Source organism: Corythoichthys intestinalis, chromosome 10 (assembly GCF_030265065.1).
Source record: "Corythoichthys intestinalis isolate RoL2023-P3 chromosome 10, ASM3026506v1, whole genome shotgun sequence".
NCBI lineage: Eukaryota > Metazoa > Chordata > Actinopteri > Syngnathiformes > Syngnathidae > Corythoichthys > Corythoichthys intestinalis.
Genome location: NC_080404.1, coordinates 12,407,967 through 12,428,219, shown reverse-complemented (window position 1 = coordinate 12,428,219; position 20,253 = coordinate 12,407,967). Strand labels below are relative to the sequence as shown.

Below are 20,253 nucleotides of genomic sequence, written 5' to 3'. Positions count from 1 at the left end.
CCGCATCACGGCACCAATAGTGGTGAATCAAATTAAGCGACAGGCTCTCAGATGGAGGCGCGTACCTCGCATCCAGCCCGTTGTCCGCCTGAGACGCGCTATTTTCGGCTTTGGCTCGAGCCGATGGCTCGGGCCGATGGCTCGGGCCGACCCGACGAGTGGTGGGCATTATTGTTGCTTCTTCAAGCTTTTCAGAAATAAGCCTTTGGTGTAGCCACTTGTCACTCAAACATGTCTGACCAATAGCGAAGTGCAACAAAAAAAAGGGAGTTCAAAACCTTTTGCACTTTAATCAAAACAATAATAATAATTTCAAATAAAAATAGTATTTCCAAAAAATATATATTTTTGCATATGAATTTTTTCTTTGAAAATATTTTTTGGGATTGAAGCACCAAGTTGTTCCTTTTTGAGTCAAATTAGTTTTTGCATTCAAACACATTTTTTGATTGAAGTGACTTTTTTGATTGAAAATACTGTATATATTTTCATCTAAGCAACTTTATTTTAAATTGAACTTTTTTTGATTGAATAATTAAGACACAAATCTACCTCCATAGCTATTGAGAGAGAAAAATTAAGAAAGCTTTAAAAATAAAAGCCACCGGGGAATCAGATTTTTTAAATTTAAGATTTATATTTCATTTTGTAGACAGGCTCGTAAGGAAAGGAGGTTGAGGGATTAGGAAAAAAGAGAGCTGTGGATGCCTCATCAGCTGGGTGAATAGCACAATTGGTAAGAATAACACAGTTTGCAAGGATATTCAAGTATAAAATACAACAATTGTAAACACAATTACAATAGGTTTAATAATAATAATAATCTTATGTCATTACTTTATTATGTGTTAGAGTTGACAAACATGGATAACAATGAAATGGTAGTTTAAAAAAAAAAAAAAAAAAAAAACTGCTGAAGGTGGCTCAGTGACCATCTGATGTCGTTTGTTCTCAGATGAACAAAAAGTTGGAGGTTGTGATGTAGAGATTGAAGGAAGAAAATAGGCAAAGACTGACTGAGTCACAGGCAGAAAGTGTTGACAGTGTTGATTTCTATTCACTATTCCCCCCTCCCAATTAAAGTCTGTCACAGTCACAGCCAATTATACTGTAAAGCTGGTTAAAATGTAAGTTGTATTAAATACTTGTTCATGTGCCCCTTTTGATCTATGAGCACCTGCCCCTCCATCGGTCTCTGCACGGCCCTGCTGGGGCACAGGGGAGAGTGAGCTTTTTTTTTCTAATTGCATTCTCTGGTGTCGGTGGAATGGCTCACATATTTTGAACATTGGAAAACACTAGTTTGGCGTTTAGTTACACTTTTTACTTGTGTAATTATTAGATTATTGCAGCAGTTTTACTAATGTATCCAAGCATGTGCAAACAAGTCTTGTCTGTCTTTAAAAAGTACAAAATGGTGGTACAGTCCATATTGTACATGTTAAACTAATAAAAAGTCAGAAATAGCGCTTTACACTATAATCAAACCAAAATAGGGCGATGGCCGGATAGAAAAAGTTTGTTAAAAAAAAATAATAATAATTTTTTTTGGTTTGTTTTTCAGCCATTAGTGTTCAAAATCAAAATTGGGACATCCCTTATTGATAGTCAATTCTCCTCTGCTCATGCTCATCAACTTTCATCCATAGACTTCATAACATAATGACATGACATGGGAAACGGGGCCGATTCATAGGTGGCTTATTTTCAAAAATTTCAAATTCAAATATTTACAAAACCAAAGCTGCTGCTGACCTAAAACCAAAACAGGCACCTACCTTAGCCATACAGTGCTGCTCAAAAGATTGTGAACCCCCTCAACATTTTGGAATTTTCTATTATTTCAACCTGATTTCCTAATCAATCAATTCAGTAGTTTTTTTTTTGTTTTTTTAACAGTTGTGTTGTCGAGACTAAATTAAAAAGAGTTTTCATCAACTGATGTAGGTGCAAAATTGAACTGTTTGGTCACAACCAAAACCGCCATGTCTGGCGAAAAGTCAACACTGCATACCACCAAAAGAACCTTCTCCCAACAGTGAAGCATGGAGGTGGGAATGTCAAGATCTGGGCTTGCTTTTCATCCTCAGGACCTGGACAACTCCACATAGTCCAGGGAATCATGAATTCTGAGGAATATTGTCAAATCCTAGAACATAACCTGACGCCATCTGTTTTGAAGTTAAAGCTTGGCAGAAGGTGGATCATGCAACATGATAATGATCCAAAGCATTCCAGCAATACAACCAAGGAATGGCTGAAAAAGAAGAAGATTCGTGTTCTGGACTGGCCCAGTCAAAGTCCTGACCTAAATCCCATTGAAATGCTGTGGCGGGACCTGAAGCGAGCAGTTCATGCCAGACGCCCATCAAACCTCTCTCAACTGACTGCGTTCTGCAAGGAAGAATGGGCAAAAATCCCCCAAAGTAGATGTGAGAGGCTGATTAGTCACTACAGAAACCGTTTGGTTGAGGTAATCTCTGCAAAAGGAGGCGCAATATCCTATTAACTGAAGGGGTTCACATACTTTTGCACACATGATATCTGAGTTTTTCTTAAATCAACCACTTTTGTTAAATAAAGAATGACAATATAACTATTTCTTTTGTTTCAGTCCATTATTTGGAATGTCAGTATTGTGGATTTGGGTATAACTTAACATTTAATAAGGTTATTTTAGTTTTTTTTACAAAAAATCTGACCATCGCTGTGGGGTTCACAAACTTTCGAGCAGCACTGTATATGAGTCTCCATGAGCAGCGGCATAAAAAAATTCAAAGTTGTTATATAAGTGTAACACAACTTAAAATGGCTATAAAAGTCTCAGATTTTACACTAGATGCACAAAAATCACCAAATGCCTATATTTTCAGGATCAATAGCCATATATAACATATCATATAGGTTTTTGATCAAAATAGCAACTTTTTTTTGTGTGCAAGTTTTCAACAGCTAATAAACCCCTCAATTTAACATCAGAAATTTAATACTTGAGAAAACATGCAGAATCAATTATAAATAATATGTAAATAGATTACTAATAAATTCTATAGACAATCACAATTGATTATAGAATAGAATCGCCCTTTGTTATACACTATATACTAGTACTGTTAGCGAAAGAGGTTAGCGGCCGCCTGAAGAAACTGGCGAAAATTCTTGTGAATAAATGCTTAAATCCCCGAATTCTTCATAGATATGGACATAAAACAGTCTCGATTCTTGGTTAAAAGCAAAGAAACCGTGCAGTTAGTGTTTATTTTACGTATAATGACAAAGTACAATGCTAATATGTTAGCGAATGAGGCTAGCGGCCACCTGGCTTAAACAGACCTTTTGTGGTGAAAAGTCTTGTGAATAAATGCTGAAATCCCTGAATTCTTTACAGATATGGAGTAAAAACAGTCTCAATTATTGGTTAAAAAGTAAACTATGAGGCTACTTAGTTACGAAAATTAGCCACCTCCATGTGTAAACAAAGAAATTTCCTGCGAATAAATGCTTCAATTACACATGCATGGTACGAAAAGTATATTTACTCTGAATCCTCGAACAAATCACTCCTGAGACAATTCTTCCTGTACAACTTTTGTACTTTAATCGTAAGTAAATCCAAGCTTAAATTCGACATGAGCGTGTGCCGTCTTCGGCTACTACTAAATGAAGCTCAGCCCCCTCTGATTAGGCGTCGCGCAAAGAATGGCGAAGTGACACGTCAATAGTGATGATGTCTGTTTCATCTCTCCTTCACCTCCTCCTAAACTCTGCTGCTCTACTTTGTCTGGACAGAAATGGTGATACATTACTGAAATGTTTTTCAACCTTTTCTGAGTCACAGCACGTTTTTACATTGGAAAAAATCTCGCGGTACACCACAAACCAAGAATGTTTCAAAATTTCTTTCTGTACAGTATATCTAATTATAAAATAATTTCTTAGTATGTATACTTACTCAGTGGGAAACTTGAGCCTGTTTAGATGAACACAAAGCCTATATCCTGGCAGGAATCTTCTTCAACAGCTCTGTCTTTTTTATTTTTAGAGCAGTTAGGCTTGAAAATCTCAGAATTATCTTACAGGGGGACTTTGCAATGTCTTTAACCGCATCAGTATGGTTACTTTTTGCACTCTTGGTCCTGCATACATCAGGGCCGAGCACCTCGCTGACAATGGCTTTGCATCAGGTAGTATTAATATCTCTGCCACATTGTGGGACTGTTTTGGATTTAGCAACAAGTTCAGCAACTATGTTGCTGGCTTTGAGGGCTTTCTCATTTACCTTTATAGTTTTTCTCCAGAAATTTGCTTGTTTCTCTGTGTTTTCACGAAGGCAAACAAAGTAGTCCGTCAAAGTGTTTTGAAGCGACGGATTGTTTCGTTTGGAGATGACGTTTAAGCGTGCTTGACACCATGGCGCTGTTGGATAGCTGCTGGTGTTGCGTTCAAGAACTGCTTGGATTTCCAGCTATCAGCCACCTTGCTGTCCTTGATGATGTGTTGGAATAAAACACGGGGGGAATTGACGGTCGTCACATATGGATAAAATGGAAAGGACACTTTCGTTTATATCGATACATGACGAGTCTAATCAAATGATGTACAGTAGACGTGGTGGGGTCCACATTGTTGCAGACAGCAAGGTGGCTGATGGCTAGAAATGCAAAATCTGCACACAACCGTAACGTTTTACCTACTCCTTCCTACCTACTGCAACTCTGCCTGACGACGTTTAAAAAATAAATAAATAAATAAATAAGCGATATTGGATCATTTCTCGCGGCACACCTGACAATCTCTCGTGGCACACTAGCACACCGGTTGAAAAACACTGCATTATTGCAACTGTTATGCAATTAGTGTTTCTCAACTTGTAGGTTTTGACCTTAAAGTAGTTTATGTTTCCTAGGTGGGTTACCTTGCTACCTCTCCAATGCTCCCTTGCTGATTTATCCTTGCTGTGAGCAAATAAGTTTCTAATATCCATTTGCACGACTAACTCTGAGTCAAATAGAAATAAAAAATAATACATCTTGTTACAGGTTACAGGGACTGCAGTAACAAATAAATTCTTGTAAAACAGCTGGAAGTTATGGTGAGCACACATACAAACTTGTTAGAGCTTATATCCCAAACATAGGCAATTACCGGTCATTCAAACAGATTGATTATATTCATTTTGGTCATATAAAAATAGCAATAAACAGCATCAGTACTGATACAGTTCAAATACCACATATATTAACACAATATTAGACAAAGCTCTTGAGTGAGCGCCTCTCACTCAAATCACATTGTCATTTTATTCATAGCCAGTTAGCGAACAAGGATGGGCAGTTTATCTGGCACTAACGTGTAAAGTAGGTGGGAAGATGTAATATGCAATGTAATCTGTAATTTGACTGTATGATTGGCACACGTGCCGTAATATTGATGCTACCTTCACGTGTTGAGTAATCGAAAAAAATACAAATTGAAAAAACGATTCTCTATTACATGGTGTTTATTAAAAGTGCCAAATACTCAACCTGTGATGCATCATTGAAGCATTAAAATAAGGTACTCTTCTTTGTAGCAGCCATGTTTTTGTCCGACATTACAACTTTACAACACAGCAAAACGATTACCCAACTTCAACAAGATCTCCCGACAGACTTGGAAGCAATATCTCTCGAAGGTGCTTTGAGGAATTATCAACTCATATGCCTATCACAGCCAAGGTTATGGGTATAAATTACCATATTGAGCCATGTGCAGACTGAATATATAGAGTGAATAGAGTAATATGGCCATACTAAATAGGCATATTCTGTAGATTATGGGATGTAGACCTAAAACTCCAAAGTTTTTTTTGTTTTTACTGGTGACATCTATATACTGGGGCAAGTGCCCCAGTGAAATATGTCTGGCGACGCTCAGAATGAGTGAAAGAATGGCGGGTTGCATTCGTTCAATCATTTTTGCCTGTTAACCTGACCAAGTCAACACACTATTAATCCATTTTTATTTACTTAAACGTTACAACTTAAAACGTATATACAGGATGTACAGTATACAACAAAAATGAATAACACACTAAAAAAATATTAAATTGACAAACCAAAAGGGTCATTTCTTGCCCACTGAATTAAAACGTTTTCACTGCCATTGACAGCAATAGACGTCCAGTAAGGTAAAGGCACTCATGCAATCAAACAAATCTACTCAACATACTTATCAACTGATCCAACTTCTATGCTGGTTATCCTTACCAGTGTCGTGGGTGACTGGGAGCCAAGTTAACTTTGAGTGAGATCGAGGTACACCTGGACTGGCTCATGGTCAATCTCAGGTACACATCTACAAACAACCATCCCCACTAATCTTGCCCCAAATGAAATGGAATTAGGCTTCATCTCACCCACAACACTAATGAGGAAAATACGCAGTTAAATGGGCCAGGAAAAAATAAAATGCACGCATCACATTATTCCAGAGTTTACCCAGCTGCACTGGAACACATAAAATTGTCAAGTCAATGTTGAATGTTTCGGAGCACAGTGTACTTTATGCGTTAGTCTTTAAGGTCCCAGTGAGTCAAAAAGTAATTGCCTCTTTGGATAAGACAATAAAATTTTGAATTGCCGATACTCCTCTGCAGGCATAGAGATGGGTTTTATTATTTTAAAGACGATGCTCTGTGGAATACCTTGATGGAATACGCAGTGCTGAGCTCCATTTCTGGACCCATTAAGGAACCCATGATGTACATACAGTAAGACCACAAAAAAGTACGTGATAAATAGGCTTATGTGTCTGCACTATGGTTGAAACTTGAATTTAAATGCTAAATTTGTTGTTTGTTTACTAGTAAACACCTGAGGATCAAATGCCATGTGGTTTGGTTCTTCATTCATGTTTGGACTTGTCTTGAGTGGGCGAGACGTTGGCGAGTGTACTCCCAGATCAGCAGGGCAGCGCTCACATGTACATTTAGTGAGCGGATGACCCCTTGCTGAGGGATCTCCACACACACGTCCAACAGTTGGAGCAAGTTAGCAGGGATGCCTTCTCGTTCATTACTATGAAAACAGAAACATTAAGTCAACATTTTTACAGCAGGTAACATTTTTCATCATGAATGTGGATCATATAAATATATACAAGACACTGACACATCTAATAGGAATAAAAATGGCAAACAAAAAAAGGCCTCGCCATTGAGTTTGATTAACAACCATAGGTTATCAAGTTAATATATTTCATTAAGTGCCGAGAGTCAGATGTTGATTAGTCTTGGCCTGAAGCCCGTAACAAGAAACAAGGATTCTACAGGTATCAGCAAGTCTCATTTAATTCTTTTTAATGCCACTTTAAACTAATTTAATGCCCATGCCTAGGGTTGCCAACAGTGTTTTTTTCGTCAACGATGACAATAACAGAAATATTTCGTCAACCAACACTTTTTTCATGATGAGACGATAAAGAGCTAAAAAAGTGTTTTGGGAGACTAAAACATAATGACACAAATCGTGTATCGGTGTATCAGCTGGATGTCGCCTGCTCCGGCTCCCTGCCCTGCCCTGGGCTTGGTGGGCCGCTGGGGGTCCCGTGGCGTGCTGTGCCAGTTGGGGGCTGGGGCTGTGGCCCTGGGTTGGCTCCGCTCGTCTGCGTGGCTTTCGCGTGTTTGGTGGGGCTCGCGTGTGGCTGGATGAGATCGGGCGCGCTCGGGGGGGGGCGGTGCCGGGATTGGCGATGGAGCGGCGTAGGGTCAGTTGCCAACGGGCTTACACTCACAAGGGATTCACACGATTACTGGGTTTTAGATCACAGAGCTGATTTGTGTACACTCTACCCCTCCCAATCACTTAGCTTATAGACCCCCCCTCCCCCTCCCCTTCTTTCCCTGGTCAACAGGCCCCCCACATGGTGTCAACCGAAAATACATCCAGCTGACGATAGCATCAACATATTAATAGTTAGTGTAGGTGTTCAATTTATTTCTTGTTGTTGTGTTTTTCTTTTTTCTTGTGCTTCTTTTCTTCTGTTCCCCCATAACCCCTTTAGTTATGTTCTTGTGCTTCTTCTGTTCCCCATAACCCCATCCTGTTCACTGTTTTATCATAATAAACGAGGTATGTTGAATGATCACAATGGGAGTGTGTCATACTCTCAATGAGAAACATTAAAACTGTTCAGACCAACCGAACACTTAGACTTCCATTCTCCGTGTCAAACAGCTGAACAAGACAGGTTAAAAAAAAAAAAAAAGCGTTAGCATAGCATTCGCTAATACATTAAGCTACTGCGAACGGTGAGCGTTAAACTCTCAAAAGGTATGCGTCCCATATTGAGCTTTCAAGGGACATGCTTTGTCCCATATTATCACAAAACTCCAAAATAGTGTCTTATTTGTAGAATGAACGAATACTGGTATGGTGCTTTACAGGAATAAGCAGGCAAATTTACTCCCTGACCTCTCCTGCTTTTTGACCAATTAGCAGCAGGAACAATGACAATACGAAAACTCATCTCATTGGTCGAGATACTGTCACTTGCCATGATGATAACGGATGACAGTGTAGGAGATAAGAGGCTTGAGTGAAAAGTGGCTCTAGTAAAAAAGCATGTTCAAAATGATGATCATTTGTTTTTTTGTTCTTCTGTATGTACTTTATTTTTACTAATTGTATGATATTTTTGTCTTCTGTCAATTTCATTTATATTTTCACATTATATTTGACGGGATCATTGGCGAAAACGTTTTTGCTGAGGGGACTTTTTGAACGTTTGAAAGCACCTTAATTGAAAAAAGTTTACCTAAAAAAAAAAAGACAAAAAAAAAAAAAAAAACAAGGCCAATCATACTCACACCCCCATCCCCACCCCCACACAAAGGCTCAGGACCTTAAGGGTTAAATTATTTTAATGTTTTATTTTCATTATTATCAGGGGTGCACTTTTTTTTTTTTTGCCCAGGTTCTCAGAGGAGGACCTGGAGATGTGACTTGGTCCTCATTCAGCTTGAGAGCCGACCCACCTGATGCGATAAAATTATGACATGCTTTACTTAGAGCCAATTACCTTTAATTAATTATATTAACAATTAACGCTTGATTAACATCAACTGGCACAACAAAATTGCCATTACTTTGAAGTGAAATGTCAAGAAATAAACATAAAAGCACTAATTCAAAATAAAGGGCATTCATATGCGGCTCTCACATTAACTCCAAGCCTTTGTAAAAGTGGGATGTCCTCCTCATAAGAGCTCATTGAACGTGCATGTTTAGCTTTGCGAAATGCGAGCAAAAACACGTTTGTCAGTGCATGGCGCTGTTCTTTAATAACTTTATTCCGCCACTTGTCCATAGAGCGAGTGGGGTCCTGTCTGACATCGCATTGATAGTTTGCTCAATTGCCACATGCAATTTTTTTCGTGCTTTTCAAAGTTTGGATGGCTAAAATTCTTTGACCCTAGATAAAATGCGCTGCTCTTATTAGCGACATGGGGATTCTCATGGCAAATGTTGCACCAAATTTCCGTGCGAGCATCATTTGCTTCTAGCCATGGTACCTCCTGCAGCCACTTTTCAGCAAGTCCTTTTTTTCGGTAGCTCCGGTGACGTCTCTGTCGTCTGTCTGTCTTTTGACGGGGGTGGGGGAACACTAAAATAATTACTTAGTGGGGCCTGCCTCTTTGACATTTTGAGAAGTGATTTTCTCGTGTCCACCGCAAATACAGTGGTCAGCCATTGGTACGCAAAAGCGTATGGAAGCCGTTGAGGGCCAGCGCGTTTGTTTACGTCCAGTACGCATGCGCGCATGCGGACCACTTATGTGCACCCCTGATTATTATATATTTTTTAAGTTAAGCAGGACAGTTTTTTCTGCTTTATTTTTCAATTTTTTCATATCACTGAAATATTACGTAATTATTTCAGGTTTAAGTAAAATAATAATATTGTACTTATTTACAAAAAAAAAAAAAAAAAAGGCCATGCATGATTGAAGGAGAGCTAGAAGAGGAACACTAGCAGCCGGTGTGTATTACTTTCAAGCCTTAAAATTAACAACCAGTACATAAGAGCGATTCCTTGGCTTAAGATAACGTAACTCTTATAGGAAGCAAAACTGAGAAGCATAAACACCCATACCCACACCCATTCCTTACATAATTTTAATGCCTCAAACATTTAGTTTAATGCTTTTTAAGGCCTGAATTTTGACATCCATTTAATGACTTAGGGATGTCCTGATCGCATATTTTTGCACCCGAGTCTGAGCCACCTGAGTTTGAGAATCTGCCGATACAGTGTCCCAGCCAGATACAAAAAAAGTGTTTTTGGGAGAAAAAAAAAAAAAAAAAACATAACATGTTAAAAATGTTACTGTCCCACCGTGCAGCCTTCATAATGTGAATTAGTTTTAAACAAGAATAAAAGAAAAATACTTGTCTTTATCAAATGCCTCATTGAGACCACTCAAATCCACTCACGCTGCTGAGAACAGTCTCTCACTTACACAATGAGTTGCCACAGCAAACTACCGCTAGTGTCTAACAAGCTAAACGATGATTGACAAAAGTGGTCCTTTGATGGTAGAGCTACCAAGCTTCTCTAGCAAGATCAAAGCTACAAACCTGTTAATCATCGTTAACTTTAAATAGCTAACGCCAGGACACTGCTGACCTAGAAAAGCAGCAGGAGGAAGAGGCTGTACGAGCATGAAGCAGGAAAAGATAAATATATATTCTTTTAAAATTAAAAACCCGATCTGTTTCAAGCGACTTCGATCCTCTGACAAATGGCGCGATCGGCCTGATTCCCGATAACGTGATCGGATCGGGACATCCCTACTTTTGATGCTTTTCAATGACAGGCATAAACCCTGAGAAAGTATTAGGACTGTGTATTTCAGTGACATTATACAACAAAGCTTAGAATAATGGTATTGAATTGTTAAGAGTCACTGGATGTCACTTGTGTATTGCACCTACAGTAATGTTGCACCCAGCGAATGTAAAAACTAGGGCTGTCAAAATTATCGCGTTAACGCGCGGTAATTAATTTTTTAAATTAATCACGTTAAAATATTTGACGCAATTAACGCACATGTCCCACTCAGAAAGTATTCTGCCTTTTGGTAAGTTTTACAGCAAGACATTTTGTGCTGTCCAACAGCGAACTCTTGTGGTCGCTTTGCGACATGGTTTATTGTTTTCTTTCCAGTTCATTATGGCTGCACGACGTCTCGGGCTGATAATGTTGTGCTTATATGATCCTTGGACAAGATTTGTCCGTAAGTATGGTTGTTGTAAAGATTGTACATATTATGTTAGTAAGCGAAATGTTATATTTTTTGTATGAGACGCTTTTTGTTTATGTTTAGTGAACCTGTATAGCGTGCTAAGCTAACGTTGTTGCTAATGCAATGCTTGTTTACTTTTTTTTTGTAGTTTTACGACGGTCTAAAGAGGACAATGGTTTGAGGCCATTTTATCAATAAATCAGATGAAAAAGGAAGAAGTCTAATTATTAAGGCGTCGTTCACTAGCTGTCTAGCTTTGGAAAAAGTAGACGCTTCGGAGTGAGGACAGCATAGACTGATTTAAATGACAGTAGAGTGAAATGCCCACTACAGTCCTTTTGTACCGTATGTTGAATGTATATATCCATCTTATGTCTTATCTTTCCATTCCAACAATGTATTTTACAGTAAATATAATTTACAGAAAAATATGGCATATTTTATAGCTGGTTTGAATTGCGATTAATTGCGATTAATTACGATTAATTAATTTTTAAGCTGTAATTAACTCGATTAAAAATTTTAATCGTTTGACAGCCCTAGTAAAAACATAACAAGCGTAGCCTCAAATTAGTCTATAGAGTGCAAAATGCAGTTGGCACTGATAATTATCTCCATTAATCCTGAGTGCAATTGGGTGAGAGAATGGCTGCAATTAAAAGAAGGTTTCAACAAACCAGAACACCTGTCCTCTCAATTCCAGAAGAGGAAGGATTCTTACCTCGTAGTATCCAAAACTGTGCCTAATCAAGTCATGTCAAGAGGTGCGAAGCTTCAAATACATAAATGATAAAACACTGTGCATCTTTTTGATCTTTCATGCCCCAAACGACATTACTGTAGATGAAGGTCCCTGCTGCTGTCAACAATTTCTGCTCTGCTTTCCCAAGGGAGAGCCAATTACAGCCAAGCATGTTCTGACAGAAGCACTGTGAGTGAAAGCCCCGCTGGGAAACAGGTTGAGCAGGTGAGTTCAAATGAAATACCTTTGTCAGCTCATACCTTTCTCTGCGTAAAACTCAGAGATGAATGTGAAGGGAAAGAGATAGTATAGAAAAACCTTTTTTGAAAAGTTAATAGTTGTGCTCAGTTTTAATAAGTAATCCTGGATTTTGTTGTCCTAGTGAAGGCTGGGATCACTGATCACTTCCATTTTGTGGTATTCGGGGAATTCTTTCCTCACTACATCTTGTAAGAACAGTAAACTCTAGCAAACAATTTTCACAAATCTCCCTTATGTGGGTTTGTTCCGATACTCCAGCATTCATTCAACCCCCCCACCCCCAATGCAGGCTAGGTTAATAAAAGACTCTTAAAGGGCAGATGAAGAGTTTGTCAGATTTTGGTGTAATTTGACTAATTTAAACTGCACGAGTTCATCAAAACGACTGTTATTTCCAACGCGTCACCGCGAGAAGAATTTTTTTTTTTTAGTATTTTAGCATTCCGTCAATCCTGCCTTGCTAAACCCGGAAGTGTGATGTCATTTACAGAAGACATGGCGGACATTATTCATAGTAGCACCAGTGATAGTGACATGTCCAGCAAAAATAAGCTAAGCGATCTAGATGTTTGAACCCAAGGCCTCAGATGACAGATTTATTCAGCACAGCAGACTGTGGTGATGACGCCGATTGCCGGCTCGACACTTCACGAAAGGAAGAGAGGTAAGCCTATGTCTAGCATTGTGGTTTCTCTCTGAACCATTCTTTCCCCAGTCTTTCTCTGATATAATTATCAGTAATTGCAAAAACAGACAAGTAGTTACAAAGATCTAGTGATAGAGGTTGGAATCTTTGTTCACCTAACGATTCGATTATGATTCAGAGGCTCCGATTCAATTATAAATTGATTATTGATGCACCCCACCCTAATAATGGAAGAATCGGAAGTTTTGCACGCCTCTAGTGATAAATGTATCAAATTCACATGAATAGACGACCTGTTAGCTGTCCTATCTACTTATGAAAGAATTGCAGCAAAATTTTAGATTTAGAAAAGCCAGTAGGTCTACTTACGTCTTTGAAAAACAAAGGTTGTATTCTTCTAGGCTTTTAAAGCTGTTGTCGTTAAAATGTTGAAAACAAACAAGCGATCGAGGAGCCGGGGAGAAGTTCTTCCATTTGACTCTCACTAAAGATGTCCAAATCCTTGCAGAAGAAGGTTTTTTGGGCCACTCCACTGATAGACTCTCAAGCCTCCGTGTGAGTAATTCACCGCTACGCATTGAGACGGCATGACGACCCAGAAAATCTTTGCAACATATGGCGGGATAGCATAGTGCTGTACTTCCGTATTGGAATGCTGGCGAGGTCTTCTGTAAATTACGTCATCAGGTAGCGGCCATTAGCGAGGCGCGTCGCTCGTTGCCAAGGTGTTGCTATGGCAATAACTAAAAAAAACAGTCAATTATTATTTTATTTTTGTATTATGAGTTTTGACACAGTGAAGGACGCATTCGGTACAATTTAACCTAGTAAAACGCTCAAAAATTGAACTCTTCATTTGCCCTTTATTTTCTCCTGGGTGTGAATTTGAATTACAGGGTGACACAAAAAAAAAAAACGGACATTTTTAAGAGCTTATTTTCAGAGTTCAGACATGAGCATTTGACAGCACTGCAAGACTGTGACACCTTGACTAAGTAAACACCCTGCTAATTTAGTAACTACGGTAACCAGAATCCAAGCTGCGATTTTGCAACAGTAAAAGAGGAATTTCAGAAGCAGATTTCAAGAAACCATTTGTACAGGAGGATGCAGTCTAATTAATCAAAAAGGACAAAAAGAAAAAAAAATCTTTTTTTGGGTCACCCTGTACAGACGCGCCGAATAAAACTTAAAATAATAAATAAAAATATTTTGGGGATTTTTTAAACAGCTATTTATGTCATACCCCAGAAGTAGCAGAGTCTTCTCAGGAAACTGGTAGTCCTCAAGGCTCTGACTGTTGGCAGTCTGCTCCACACCGACAATGCGGTAGCCCTCGGTCTTCTTTACCTGCAGGAAGTCTGCCAGCTCCAAAGGCTTTACCTAAAAGGCAAACACATTCAGTGTATATATATTATATATACATACATATGTATGTACATATGTATATAAAATCTGATAAATATAACTTTTTTCAATTACCTTCACAATTTAACTCGAAGTTGTTTCAGGCATATTGTAAGGAACAATAAAGACAAAATTGATGACTATTTCCTTCAAAAATAATATTTTATTACTGCTTCCTGACTTAACTGTAAACTACAACTGTACGGTTTTAATCAAATAAAACTTTTTAAAACTTAATAAAGGTTCCAAGAATAAAACAAAAATAATTTCTCAGTACACAAATCAGACAAAAGTCCTGTTAATGGGGAAAAAAACATATATATGGCGGAAAACACAGACAAGACTGAAAAAGTTTCTGCTCTTGCACTCTTTAAAAAAAAACTGCTGTATTTTAAGCCAAAACAACTGCTGTGTTTGATAGAGCAATATGTCTATATGCTGCCATAGCAGATTCATGGCGCACTAAGCCTCCGAACTATTTTTAATTTGTACGTTTTACCCTGGAAACCCCCGTTTACAGACGACGCGCAACTGCTTTTGTTTCAATCTACCCATAAAAAGAAGGTAAGCAATTATATTTATTATTCGAAATGTCTGTCATTTTTAGCTTAGAATCATTAATTGATGTCTAATATTTAGTTTAAAAAAGAAAACGACTTAAAAAAAAATTATTCACTCGCATATTTTAAACTTTTAAACAAATTACGTCACAATGAAAAATTGGGCGTCTGTAAAAGTCACGGATTTCTACCTCATAACTATCGCTTACCGTATTTTTCGGACTATAAGTCACACATGAGTATAAGTCGCACCAGCCATAAAATGCCCAATGAAGAGGAAAAAAACATATAGGTCGCACTGGAGTATAAGTCATTTTTGGGGGAAATTTACTTGATAAAATCCAGCACATAGAACGCATATTTCATCTTGAAAGGCAATTTGAAATTAAAATACAATATAGAACAACATGCTGAATAAGTGTACTGTATGATAAGGGTTACATGATGCATGAACAACAAAATGCGAATGTGGCCAGTATGTTAACGTAACATAGCTATTAAGAGTTACTCAGATAACTATAGCATCAAGAACATGCTAACAAGTTTAGCAAACCATCAGTGTCACTCCAAAACACCAAATTAACATGTGAAATGATATAAAAATGTGTTCATAATTTCACACATAAGTCGCTCCTGAGTATAAGTCGCACCCCCAGCCAAACTATGAAAAAAACTGCGACTTAAAGTCCGAAAAATATGGTAATTGTATTTTTTTTGTTACTGTCGCATTTTCTCCAATATGTTAGATGAAAAATAATCGATCCAAACAAAGAAAAATGAAAAAAAAAAAAAAAAAAAAACGTTTAAAAGGGTAAATATATGAAAAAGATGACTGCTTGATGTCTGCAATTTCTGCATCGCGACCCTTGTTATTTTACCATGTTTCACCCATAAAATCCCCAACAAATCCAGCTGTGGGCATTCACAGCTGTGTCTCGACACTCGGTGATACATGCTACATTGAGTGTTTGGATCAAAACAAGGTAAGTACGCGATAATAACTCATTAAAGTCATGGCGTCTGTAATTCTGCTCTCGCGTGCTCTCGCCTCCAGTTAGGGATTTGCTGTTTAAATTTTTTTTTTTTTAAAATGCCCTCGAGTTCAAATTTTTTCTTACCCCAGAAAATTGAGATTTTAAGCTTTCCAATGATGTATCACACATGCATATCGGACAATTTTAAAATTTGGCCAAATTGGGGGTCTCAGAGCGGAACTTTAAGTCACCTGAGTGTTTTCCGCCATAAAAAAAATATATATATATATATAAATATACACAAATCAGACAAAAGTCCTGTTAATGGAAAATATTGACTGCTGTCATTTCTTTTGTTGGCGAAGCGCTGATAGAAATTGTGTTAATGAATATTTTCTTCAAATTAAACAAACATTTCAAATAAGGGGGATGCAGAATGTAATGAATCAGTTTCTTTATCAAACAGTTGTTCATGAATACAATCCAAAGCACACTCTCTTGTATGACAATTTACAGTTTGAATGGAAGTTTGTGCTAAAAGGAGACCAAGTTGTTTTATGAATGGCTTTATGTGTGTGGTTTCTTTCTTAAAAGAAATGAGACAACTTTACTATCTAACAATAACTCAAGTGCTAATATGCTTCTCCAAAACACAATACAAACAGACACTTAAGACACTGATTAGCATAATCGCTAACGAGCTTAGCGCTCCGTGCTAAGTAGTAACGTCTCATCAACAAAGAATACAAATAATACAATTGACTGCATTTACTCACGTCTGATTGAGGCATACTGGATGTAACAACACAAAAAACAATCCAATTCTCGACACTTCATAATGTTATTGAGTCAGCAACCCACAACAGTTGCAGCAGTGAAGTCTCTCTTGCTTGCTCAAAAAACTGCCGTACACGCAGCCTCACATTACACACAAACAAGGACCCAAACGAACTGCTCATAGCTGCCAGCAAAGATTGATTATCAAATTTGTCGGCAATTAACTTATTAATCGATTTAATCGATTAGTTGTTGAAGCTTTAATCACAAAACGACAGAAAAAACACCTTTACTAACTAAACATGCCTGTATTATGAGGAATGTTATTTTTAAAAACACTGAGTCACCATTAGGGCATAAATAAACGTATTTCCATTTACGTTACCTTCAGTGACGTGCGGTGAGGTTCATGGTTGGTGAGGCACTGACTCGTTTAGTGTCTTTACAAATATATAAACCAAAAAGGGTAGCTTATTCAATCGGCTACTGGTTCTTTAATGTCTCATCAGCATTCTTCACACAACACGAACATTCATTCATTCATTTTCCATGCCGCTTTTCCTCACGAGGGTCGCGGAGGTGCCGGAGCCTATCCCAGCCAACTACGGGCAGTAGGCAGGGGACACCCTGAACTGGTTGCCAGCCAATCGCAGGGCACAAGGAGACATACAACCATTCACGCACACTCTCATACCTACGGACAATTTAGAGTGTTCAATCAGCCTACCATGCATGTTTTTGGGATGTGGGAGGAAACCGGAGTTCCCGGAGGAAACCCACGCAGGCACGGGGAGAACATGCAAACTCCACACAGGAAGGCCGAAGCCCGGGATTGAACCCTTGATCTCAGAACTGTGAGGCAGATGTGCTAACCACTCAGCCACAACACGAACACACGTTACATATTAAAGATACGTAAAAACTAAGAAAATAATATGCATTTGCTCTACACCCTCCATGTGTTGGCCGTCGCAATTCTATAATTCATGCAACATAAAGGAGAGTAAAAAGTGGTGTACAAAACCACAGATTCAATTTTCACCTTTAGTGAAATATTCAGTTGGTTTTTTAAACTTTTAATTACGATACTTTAATCAATTTAAAACAGATTGCTCAACAAAAAGCATGAAAAGAACAAAGAATATTTTATATAAGGCCAAAATTGAGTTTTTAAATGTTCTATTTAGTCTGATCTCTTATAAGACTGAAATGAAAACTGTTTGTGGTCTTACCTTTATTTGTAGATGAAGTCCATGTGCCTGTCCTTCGCCACAAAAACCTCCTTACTTTGTTGTAATCCTTATTTTCCTTTAGTATTTAAGTCTCTCCTCCTCAATGGAGACATTTGCTTCAACTAGATTGTTCTGTATTCTATTTGACGAGCCAGAAAACACAATGGATGTGTCCAAATGTCCAGCTAACCTTTCATCTTTCTCAGCAAAAGCATGTGTTTTACATAATTGTCACGATTAGAAGAGCTTGCCCTCTCAATGTTACCACAAAATGCTAACTCCTGTTTAGCTATGAAGCAGGTTGCATTAATGAGGTCTTTCAAAATCGTTCGGTTTTCCTTTACCTTAGCATTGTGGATGCTAACGTTGAGCCTCCACTGTTCGTTCAAAGCCAAATCGATCCTTGAGCTTCCAAAAGTTTTTAAAGCAATCTGGCTTTGAATGAGAGTGCTCGATCTCCTATGTTTGCTGAGGCTTCGTGGTAAATCTTTCTTGTCACAATATCCCGTGTCCAGACATTAGCACAAGTTGAGAACAAAAGGCAGGGAAAGTAGTTAAGGCGATTTTTCGAAGGACAGCCACATAGCCAGTCTTTTCGGGTGTACCACTCTCCGTTTGAAAAGAGCGCATTATCTTCTGTCCCGTAGTTTGAAGCAAACCTTTCAGCTCCGGCATTGGTCTTACCAGTCTTAATCACGTCCCCTTTTGACTGAAAGTCCAATTTTGAGAAACTTTTAAGCGTAGATATATAATCCTCTTCCATTTTGGGAGTCCGACGTAGCAAAATACAAAACGGCTCGCAGCAGTGCACTTGACTCGCTTGGCGCCAAGTACCCGTAGCTCACGTACGCCCCCCTTCAGTGCGGCAGAGTAATATCTGCCGCAACCTGAGCCTTTTTACTGCGGTTTTATTTCCCATCAGCAAAACTAAATACGTCACCAACAAGCATTAAACTTTAAGGGTTAAAGACATTAGCCAGACTGTGGAAAATCAGGTCAAATAAACTTATCTGCAAACATTATAATGGCGACATGCAGATATACGGCAACCCGCACGCTCCAATTGCATGTATCAACCCAGTTTGTAATAGATTGCGCATTCAGGGGTGAGGCTTTACTCGTTGCTGCCGCACCTCTCGTTTCATTTCTTTATTTGAACAGGAAATAGGCTAATTCAGCGATTTTGACTATAAAAATTGTTCGAAATTAGCCATACATAAAGATCAGTGGACAAATATTAATATAAATTTGATGTTATAACTATTTTTTGTCATGATGACAGGTGAGGCTCTGCCTCTTCTGACCGCACATCACTGGTTACCTTTATAAAAGAGCTCTTGTATTGTCTTAATGGTGGAGGTATACTTATTGCAGTGACCAGTGAGTGTGTTTCTCTGCAGATTGGCAAACTATGCTATTTGTGGAGTCAAATGTGGTGTTTCTCACCTCCACAAGAGGTAGCCAAAGTTCAGATGAGACACTGAGTGACTGAAAGTGTTTGTCAGTTACATGACGGAGGTTGTCCAGTGCCAATGCACTGGCACCGAAGATCTCACAGGTCCGACACAAACCTAAAACCGCACAAACACATTTTGGTGGTGTTACTCTCAAACCTCTAGTTTAAAATAAGAGTTGTGTTGTCAGTTTTTCACAGAATGATGACCTCCAAGATTTGTGGGTTTGTCAATGAGAGAGGCAACCACCAGAAGCGCGCCACGCTGTTTGCCCAAGCGAGCTGCTCGCTGCTGCGGAAACAGCTGAAGATCTGGATCATGCTCCTGGATGTCCAACCTCCAGGGGGTTATTTTTTTCTGCACCTCAGCCCAGCGCTCGTCCTTGACATCCTCACCTGGAAAACATATAAAAAAACGGCAATTCAACCCAAAATCATCAGACAAGATTCAAACAGCCTGGATCCATGCACACCATCCCTTCCATTTGGATATCCTTCATCATCTAATTCCTTGGCAAAAAAGTGCAACTGCAAACCCAGCATTAACGAGTCTCTTCTGGGTCGTCTCCTTCCCTAATGAGAAGGGATCAGAGGGCCAGGCTGAACGGTCACCTCAACACTTAACTACTTTATTCTTTACTCCACACAAATAACTGTAGGAGCACGTACCCTGGGACAACATACAGTACATCGAATACTCAGACAACACTATGATCATTGACCCTATGACCACCGATGGACTTCTGCAAACAGAACTGGATTTATTTTCATTGTGGTGCCAGGACAACTGTCTGGATTTAAACATATCCAAAACCAATGTAATATTTAGTTCCCTCACTGCTCCTCTATCACTCCTTCCCGCCCATTCAACATTGAAATACTGTCATTGAAAAGGTTCACTCAAATATCTTGACT

At 38.7% G+C, this 20,253-nt stretch overlaps 1 protein-coding gene across 1 annotated transcript in view; it reads right to left on the bottom strand.

The window, feature by feature from the left end:
- Nucleotides 1-5,984: 5,984 nt before the first annotated feature.
- Nucleotides 5,985-20,253, bottom strand: part of tarbp1 (TAR (HIV-1) RNA binding protein 1) — a 33,951-nt gene continuing 19,682 nt past the window's right edge. Inside the window, exons 26-29 of the mRNA XM_057849020.1 lie at nucleotides 19,549-19,734; nucleotides 19,332-19,456; nucleotides 14,182-14,318; nucleotides 5,985-7,058 (exon numbers count right to left, since the gene is read on the bottom strand). Of these exons, the coding sequence (XP_057705003.1) occupies nucleotides 6,890-7,058; nucleotides 14,182-14,318; nucleotides 19,332-19,456; nucleotides 19,549-19,734 (617 nt within the window). The 3' untranslated portion in view covers nucleotides 5,985-6,889. The remainder of the gene's footprint in view (nucleotides 7,059-14,181; nucleotides 14,319-19,331; nucleotides 19,457-19,548; nucleotides 19,735-20,253) is intronic.